The 9,997-nt window shown below is 38.4% G+C and overlaps 1 protein-coding gene across 1 annotated transcript; it reads right to left on the bottom strand.

Annotated features, from left to right (window-relative positions):
• Positions 1-5,867: 5,867 nt before the first annotated feature.
• On the bottom strand, positions 5,868-6,907 carry LOC104210360 (uncharacterized). Its single transcript, XM_009759252.2, has 3 exons — positions 6,747-6,907; positions 6,302-6,464; positions 5,868-6,175 (listed from the first exon to the last, which is right to left on the bottom strand). The coding sequence occupies exons 1-3, from the start codon at positions 6,869-6,871 to the stop codon at positions 6,047-6,049; spliced, it is 417 nt and encodes a 138-aa protein (XP_009757554.1). The 5' UTR covers positions 6,872-6,907; the 3' UTR covers positions 5,868-6,046.
• Between the last annotated feature and the right edge of the window lie 3,090 nt (positions 6,908-9,997).

Here is a 9,997-nt window from a genome sequence, read left to right as displayed (position 1 = left end):
TATGAATTGTTGAAGAATAATGTAGACATCAGACTTGAGTTTGAGCAAAAACAATCATGTTGTTTTGAAAAAATCATCTACCGTTGTTAAGAAGTATTTGTTACCATAAAATGTAGCTACTTTATAGGGTCCCCAAAGATCTACATGAACCAAATCAAATAAAGCAGTAGTTTTAACGCAACTAGTAAGAAAAGGTTGCCTTGTTTGCTTTTCACATGGGCATACAACACAATTATTCACTTTCTTTGCTATAAGCTCTAGATTAGTAGGTAGTAACTTACCTAAGTACATTTGTTGATACATGTCCAAATCTCTTGTGCCACAAATCTATATCCTCTGTTGAGCTGAAATCATTACTAGTTAAACTCTCAGTAGCTGCAAATGTAACTTCACTTCTGTTTCCAGCTGCTCGACTTCTTAGTATGTACAGACCATCATCTTCCCTGCCAATCGCTTTCACCCTCCCAGTGAAGAGCTCTTGAAAAATACAAAAATCAGGGAAGAAGACTACTAAGCATCTCAACTCTTTTGTCACTTTAGAAATTGAGTGTGGACTGAATTTGAATTGAGGAATATAAAACACATTAGTTATTGTGTTTCTACTTGCTAAAGTACTAGCTCCAGTGTGTGTAACATGTGTTACATCTCCATTAGGCATAAAACTCTTTTGGATACTGAGTTTGAACTATAGTAGACTTATCCAATAAGTCCATGTCTTCTACCATATGGTTAGTAGCCCCAGCATCTATTATCCATACTTTAAAATACTTAGATGCACGTGCTACATTGTTAGTAGAAGTTGGCCCATCGTTGTTGTTTAGCACATGGAGAATATCCTCCTAGTGCTCTTTAGTAAAGGTGCAACTGGTCAGACCTTGCAGATTTAGTTAGTTACTTATATTCTACCATATTGATCGGTTTGTAGTATCTATTGACCCAATGACCTGGCCAAATGCATTCCTGCAGTCTGATTGTTCTTCAAGTTGTCTTCATTTAGAACATTATAGGCAACTACATTATTGAACCTTGTGTGTCCTGAGTATTGATTGTTCTGAGCTGCAAATTCAGTTAGTGTGTTATAAGCAGTATAGTTCACAACTCCCCCTTTTTTCCTGAGCTTAAAGTTTGTGGGATATCCCATAATTTTGTAACAATTTTCTTTGCTATGACCTCTAAGTTTGCAAAACTCACATTAAACATTGTAGTTCTTCTTTATTTTCTGATTGAACCTTTGATTTCCACCTGTTCTTGAGTACATAGACACATCATACTAACCATAACCAGTAACATTAGTTTGATTAGCACCTAACAAAATACTGTTGAAGCTGTTAATGTTTTTTGGCTTCCATCACTTATGATTATTATATAGGCCTGATTGACAGTAGACATGGGACTCATTAACAGAATCTGACTTCTTGCTTGACTGTACGGGTCATTTAACCCCATCAAAAATTGAAACAATTTCAATTTCCGCAAATGCACCATAAATTCTTTTGATTTTTCACAATCACATATAGGGGATAGAACCAATGCTTCAAATTCTTCCCACAAATCCTTCAATCTTGAAAAATAAACAGACACAGAAGCAGTTCTTTTGCTTAAGATTGCAATTTCTTTATGCAGATTGAAAGATCTTGCGCCATCTATTTTGTTAAACCTTTCATACAAGTCATTCTAAACAACTTGAGCACTTGAAGCATACATAATACCACTTAATAAACCGGTAGCTACCAAATTCATGATCCAAAAAAGAACTATTGCATTAACTCTTTCCCAATGATTCCATATTATTTATGGGAATTTTTCTTTAGTGCATGAACCATCTACAAAACCCTATTTGTTTCTTCCCAATAGATTTACTCGCATAAATCTAAACCAGATAAGAGTAATTTTCAATACCTGTCAATTGGAACGATATAATTTGAATTCCACTAACATCTAAAGGAGGCAGAAATAATGAGTGATTACAATCTATTACAAGTGTTTGATTCATTCCCAAGGTAGGAGTGGAGCTGGTGTATGATTATGTTGATAAGCTGCATGATTCAGTAGATCTTCGATAGCCATTATCAACCAAGAATTCAAAAACAACAACAGTAATTGTCTAGTAAATTTTGGTAAAATTAAGATCGCTACCACAAGTTAGAAATCGCTAGCTATCAGCAGTAACTCTGTTAGGGTTTCGCCGAACTTCTTCAGCAACACTGATGGTACCTGCTATTTTGAGAGGTTGTTGCCTTTCACTAATGTGACGTAATGAATGATGTGATCTTCACGGTCTGTTGTGCCGTCGTATATCTTCAAATATGGTGGCATTTTGAAGGTTTTGGGTATGGCATGTGGGGCTGCCTCCTCGTTGTACGATTGTTCGACGAACCGGCCGATGTCCCGTTTTGGTAGCAGTTCCAAGACGCCCTGTATTTTATCAACACTTTCTTGATGCTTCCTCATTTGGTCGCGGAGAGCTTTATTCTTCTTCTCCATTTCGTCCATTTTCTTTAGAATGGCCGCAAATGCATCATTACCTGCATCAACAGCGGTGTGAATGTTACCTGTTGGTAGAGGAGCGGGAGCAGGTTGCTCGTTGGTGGTTGTTGTGGTATTCGCTCGTGCGGCGCTTCCACTCGCCCCTTGAACAGGTTTGTCGAGTAAGTTGTTTAGAGTACTTGTCAACCACGTCTCCAGTAATTTTTTTATTGTTGGTGGCGCTTCCTCAGTTGTGGACATGGAGGCTCCCCTTTCGCGTGATAGCTGGAGATTTCTAACTTGTGGTTCGAAGGTCGTTCCGAGTTAACTAAGAGGTCATAATCCATGGGAATGACTATATGCTGATTAGGACACTCAGCCCTTATCTCCACGCGAGTAGTCCTCTCCATAAAGGTTCGTACCTCCTCAAGGTCGATGTCCGAGCCAGAGTCATCGTCCCCCGAAGGACAACTCCACCTCTCCTAGCCGATAATGAGGAGCCACCTTCAGCAGCCTGCGTAAGCACTCTGCTACCATGAATCCCTTCAATCTCATAGGGCATCTTCTCCATGACGGCACCCGCCGCATAAACGGCCTTGATGTTTGGTGTAAGCACCGATTCCGCTTCCAAAGCAATGAATCTCTTCGCCTCAACATCAGTAACAATGGCCTTCCCGGTCTCCGCCTTTCGTCTTTTCGTTGGTGATGCCTCCTCGCCGCACGACGGCTCGTCCATAAGGTGAAAGATAGGCTGAGAAGAGATCTCATCTGGCATGGAAACAGTTTAAGGGGCGGAGTCCCTCATTGGCGTAACTTGAGTCCGACCTCCTCGAGCAGACTAAGCTAAAGCAAACTGCATTCCAGCTGATGTGATAGCCTGGCGAAATGCAGGCATTGGAGCCTTCGCCTTTTTGGAAACTCACCGACCTGGCACCAAAGGAAGGTCGCATCAAAAGGCCATAGTGAACAACAATAAGTTAAAGGTACAAATAACAATTACTGGACGAAGTCTTGGGTCCAAAGCGCTTTTGACAGGATGCCCAGTCGCGAATTCCTACGGTGTAGGGTAACACGCGAGCCACCCAATCTTCAATATCGAAGACGGGAGAAGGTGCACGCCTCTCACCTGAAAACAAGGAAGCCATGAGAGTCGGAAATGAAAGAAGAAGAGGAATAAAGAAAATAATGAACATACAACAAGATACTTACGATTATAGTTCCATTACTCGGAAAACCCGGTCGTATTCGCTACCAAGTGTTCGGTCTTAATGAAGAAGTATTTATACCAGAACCGCCTGTTCACCTTATCATCCATCTTGGCCACCAACCCTTTGATCCCACGATGTCGCAGATGTATCAACGTGCCTCTATAAAAGCTGGGCGAGAATAGATGCAGCAGATGGCAAATACTGACCTCACAACCGGACAATTTTGCGTACTTCGCTAGCATCAGAAAATTTTTGTATAAATAAGGGAAGAGATGTGCCAGGCAGACGTTGTAAAATCGGCAAAAATCCTCCGCTAATGGGAGTAGAGGAAGAGAATAACCAACTAGGAAAGGGTAAACATAGAAAGCACAATATCCAGGTTGGTGAACTTGTACTATGTCGTCTCCCACCGGAATAATCTCGACGTGAGAAGGAATACGATATTTGGACTGGAGGCCGGCTATTTGACACAGCCCCGTCTTCGAAAGCTCTTGAGCAGGAGCGGGAGCAGGTTCCTTTGGGAAGTCATTTCGGACCAAAGGATTCTTGGGAACCACCTCCTCCAAGGTGGAGAAGAATTCTTCCTCCTCAACCATGAATTCCTCACCACCGGGAGGAATGGCCACCGATAAAGGAGTGGCATCGGAGACTCCATCGTGAATATGAAGGGAATTTGACATATTTCCGTAGTAAAGTGTGTACAGCAAATTCGGAGAAAGAAAATATCAGCCGGGAAAGAAATTAGGGACTGAAATTGAAGAAGTTGCAAGAAATCGGAAGTGGAGATCAGAGAAGAAAATCAATGAAAAACGATATGCATACAACAAGGAGAATGATGAAAGTTTCGAAAAGGAAACCCCTCTCCTCTACTTATAGGGTTGGTCAACACCGGAATCGAGGCAAAGAGCCGTCAACGACACCAAAATCGAAGCGACAACAGCACATACACTGCATTGGAAAGACGCGTAATGATGATGCGCGTGGCATGACGTCATCCTACGTCAGCCACACCAACCGCAGCCCCGCTGATAAGGCCGCTAGCTCAACCTCGGCCGATTCGATTCAATCATCATGACAAAATTTCCTCTGAACGGTTGCAGACTGAATCCGTTCATCGAGGACGTCCATCGTCACCACTTCAACAAACGGAGGGACTAACTGTATTGGTCAAAATTTGGACTGGACTTAATAACTTCAACTGGATGTGGTCGAGGATCAAGCCGACCACAGCACAAGGGCGAGGAGTCGTCTTAAGAGGGGTTAGTGCCGAGGTCAAGCAAAAAGTGTACGGAGGCAATGGTAGAATAAGTAGAATAGAAAGAAACAATGTTCTATTGAATATTCTTTCTGTTGTACTTTTTAGGATTTTTTAGGAATATTTCCTATAAATAGGAAGAGATAAAGAACAAAAAGGGAATCTTCATTTTTCTGATAAGAGCATATTGTAAAGGGTTGACTACAAAGAATATACAAAAGCTTGTCTTGTCCACTGATTACATTGTTCGATATATGATTTTTATTCACAAGATCCAAAGATTCCTTGTTCATCTTCATTTTCTATTACTCCACGTTGTTGCCAGGAAGGAGAATCATCCAAGTTCTCTTATTACATTCATTGTCATTATTTACATTTATTGTATGCTTTTATTACTACATTCGTTGACAATCATTGAACATTTGTAATTTGGTATACATCATTTGCGAATTTCAACCCTACATTATCAATACATCCAAAACATTAGATCTAGTGTATTAAATTTAACTAGGATTCACCCCCCCCCCATTTTCTCATTAATTCATTTTAAGAAAAGGTTTAGCACTTTTTTTGGTAAAACAAAAATATTTCTTGAATTTAAATTCAACTTTACACATCAAGATAATGTAAAGCTCCGATTTGAGGTTCTTAAAAATCAAGTCCTACACAGAAGGCCAGAAGCTGGGGTTAATTTGAGCACCACTTTCACATTGGATTGGTGACCTAAGGAGAACTTTTTACCTCGGATCTTAAAATCCAAAAGAATAAGTGCTTTATGTCGACCCTTACTCTTTTTTTTTTTTTGGGGGGGGGGGGGGTGGGGGACAGAGGGAGGAGGTTACTATAGATCTTATATCACATTCGGTCTTGAAGTTCAAAGGCATGCATCTATGCCTCCAGTAGCAAAGGGAATGTCTTTTAGCGATCAAGGAGAAAAATTATTTAACAACATACGCGTTCTGCTTAGTTTATAAGATCCAAGTCTTCTTGATATTCTGTTTATTCCTTATTCACTACACAGTGAGGATACAATTTATTCCACATGAGTTAACCTAAACACACTGGAACGGCTAAAAGTATATCCTATACCGTTGATGAGCTCTGATCAGTAATGCGATTATTTAGGATGGACATGGCTTCCCAATCTAACGATGTTACCATCAAGATCTCGTACATATCCAACTTTCTGTCCCCATTTCTTCTCCTCAGGCTGGCTCACCGCAACTGCCCCATTTTCTACTGCCCTCTGGATGGACATTAATTAATCCACAAAAACAACACGTCAAATTAAACCAACAGCCCCTATTACATTGATTGGAGCTATCATATTCAAAAGTGAAAAAGAGAAGAAGGTGACTAGCTATATGACTACCTTGTAGGCAGCATCGATGTCTACATAATCAAAGCAAAGCTCAACGGGTTGCCTATCGCCCCGGGAATGAGGGGTCTGGACCTGACCCGTTAAGTCATCTGTCTCGTGCTGATGGATAGGCGTGAATGCTATTGTGGTGGCTCCACTCTCCAATTCTCCCCATCTACAAAGTTAAATTACAAACATAACATAAATATTCTTTTACCAGGACAGTGGATACTGGATACAGTTTAGAAATTTATTTTACTAATTTAAAAATCAAACAGACGGCAAAGCTCAGGGAGTACTATTTTGTATCTTTTTGCTTTTGAAAATAGAAGGAAATTACAAAATCAATTTCATCCAACATAACTAAAAAACAATTCTACCAACATCGAAATTTGATCTGACAAAACAAAGGCAATCCAAAATCAAACCGACTATATACGGAGGATAGACAACGTACTTGCGATTATCGTCTAAGCGGCGAACGTTGTAGCCGAAGGCTTCAGCATAAAAAGCGACAGATTTGGCAACGTCTTTAACATACACTACTGTATATGCGTATGCTGGCCCCGAGTTTGATGCCATTCTTTCTTTCTTTTTTCCTCACTTCTACCTTCTTTTGTTCAAGCAGATCCATACCACCCGTTATTGGCTGCATTTATATGTTGCCAAAACAACATAGTATTATACAACACACGTATAACTGGAGCTAAAGGATACAGCACACGTGTACATTATGCATGAGTTCAACAAGCTGTATGTTGACCACGTCACTCTTCTGTGATCTCATTTTCTCATAAAAAATTTTATTTTGTGCCTTACTACTTTCCCGTTCACAATTTTATACACCCAAACGTATAAAATATAGGTCTATAAATTTATAAAATAAAAAAAATCTCACATAATTAATATCAATTATACGAGGTACACCATAAAACTTTTGTCGTCTCTCCTATGAATTACTGATCAACTTTGTTATTTTCTGTATGGTCTAAAACTTATTTATGCAAATAAATCAATATAAAATAACAGAAAATTAGATGTTTAGTCTCTAAATTCTATACGCCCTAACGTCTGAAAAATATTTAGATGTCACTTATAAAAAAATTATTTTACACTTTATGATATCATTTGATCATAACTACACTGTTGCATATTATATTGCATAAATATTCATGATTTTATTACATAAATTATTTTACAATGTATAACTTAAATCATAATTTATTATAATACGAACCTGTTGTCACTTAGCACATTTTAAAAGAACTTAACCATTAATTGCCTTGACTAAGGCACCAAAAAATGTACAAATTCATTTTGAGGAACTAGATATATGATCAACCCGAAGAAAAATAAAAATATTAATTCAGAAATTTTTTATAAACTAAGAATGTCCTGGAACTTATTTCATTCATAATTTAACATATATTTTAAAAACTCCTAGAATAAATTTAGGACCCGCTTGGATATAGATTGCCAAATATTTTTTTGAAAACACTAAATTCCGGTGAAGTTTGATTTGAAATTGAAAATATGTTTAGACATAAATTTTGATGCAAGTTTTGATATGTTAAAAGTTCATATTTTAGGCTAAAAAGTCTCAAATGGTCATAATTTGGCCTAAAAAGTGGTCTTAAGCTAATGTTTAAGATTAAAGTTTTGATTTCCAAAATTTTCAAAAAATTAGATTAATTCTATAAACAAACACATATTTTAAAAAAAATTTAAAAAAAATCCCAAAACTTATCGCCAAACGCTTACTAAATGTTTTCATGAACACTCTGTTTGGATCATTGTTATCCATCGTCCATAATGTATTGTATTGTATTGTATCGTATCGTATCGTATCGTATCGTTTTATGAATACAAGGCTTGGATAGATTGTATTGTTCTTAAATAATAATTTGTTGTTTGGTTTGACTGTATCATACCTTACTATAACATATAAGTTTACTAAAACACCATTAATTGTTTTAGATATTAAATTTATCAAGAATTCCTCATAAAAATAATTTAAGAAAATTCTTTTCTACTAAAATCAAATATTAACTATCATTGGGAAAAAAAAGAATGATGATAGATAAACGAATAAAGACTGTATAGTTGGTAGAACAAAGGAATGAAGATAAATAAGTAACACTTTGCACACTTCAAAACAACCAATAGTATACACCTAATTGGAGATTAAAGTAATTAAAATTGGAGTTAAAACTGTATACGGTCGAAATCAGGTATGACCGATTTTGTGGGCTCGAGGGTCACTTCGAGAACAAGTTCGAAATGGACCAGGCTCGAGCCTGAGGGCGGAGTACAAGACTCGAAGATCGAAGTGCTGGATGAACTCCGAGGCCAAGTATGACCAGCCTCGAGATAATACCGTTATGGTTTCATAACAGAAAGAGCGAGATTCCCGCAGAGGCCCTAAGGTCACGGCGTAAATTCTAAAACGGATTTGTACTAGGCGGTTAGACAGCTGTATAATAAGATTCCCTACTACAATTAGAATTATACCTTATTTAGGATTCCCCTACTATATAAAGGGGACCCCAATCATTTGTAACACATCAATTATTGACAAGAGAATATACATTCTTTACTTTCTTGCTTATTGCTTTGTCTTTTAGCTTTGTTGTTCTTACTGACCTACCTCAAGGCCATCTTAGCTTGAAGTCGAGACTGGCATGTTCACTGGTTTGATTCAACTTATTTCTTTAATTTATACGTTTGATTCTTTGATTATCAATTAGTATTGGACTAAATCACATATCTTTAAGACCTCGATATAAATTTAATTGTTACTTGGATTTTAGGGTAGACAGTTAGGCGCCCACTGTGGGGCTAAGGATAATAGTGATTGTTTTAGTATTGATTCTGATAACACATGTTATTTTCACACTTGTTCTTGTCGAGAATTTTTGCTCTCAGGTTAAAACATATCAAACTCACAAAACGCACCTGTACATGGCGATGATGGTCTTAGATTTCATGGGGAAAACGATAATGTAGTTAATCTAGGAGCCGGTGTGCCACCGATTAACCCTGGGGAAGTGCCAGTTGTCGATCCAGTCGATTTTAGTTCGCACATTGCTTTGAATGGGGACTTAGGCACAGATCCTGGAGGAAGTGTATACAGGGAAGGCCAATCTGGAGGCCAAGGAACACAGAGTGTAGGAGACGGAGGAGTTAACTTCCAAGTAATATTCGAGATGTTACAGGCTCAAAAGGCTGCTATTGCTCAGCTTTAGAGTCAGCATAGAACTCCAAGTGTGGTCGATCCAGAAATCACTCGTCGTACCGAGCCAATGCCGAAAAGGACGAGCGATAATGGATCAGGGACTGATCCTTCAATTATGAAAATTCTCCAGGAGCTCACAAAAAGAATCGAGTCTGGAGAAAAGAAGATCAAAGATAATGACAAAAATGTGAATATGTACAACTCTCGAATTGATCAGATACCGGGGGCACCCCTAATCTTAAAGGGCTTGGATTCAAAAAGGTTCGTGCAAAAGCCTTTTCCCCAGAGTGCGGGCACGAAGCCCATTCCAAAGAAGTTCTATATGCCATATATACCTAAATACAACGGGACCACCGATCCTAATGAACATCTCACTACGTACACGTGCGGGATAAAGGGAAATGACTTAGAAGACGATGAGATCGAGTTCGTTTTGTTGAAAAAATTTCGGGAAACTCTATCAAAGGGAGCAA

The sequence above is a fragment of the Nicotiana sylvestris genome, chromosome 6 (assembly GCF_000393655.2).
Source record: "Nicotiana sylvestris chromosome 6, ASM39365v2, whole genome shotgun sequence".
Taxonomy (NCBI): Eukaryota; Viridiplantae; Streptophyta; class Magnoliopsida; order Solanales; family Solanaceae; genus Nicotiana; species Nicotiana sylvestris.
Note: the sequence above shows the minus strand (reverse complement) of the source record. Positions and strands in the feature narration are given on the sequence as shown.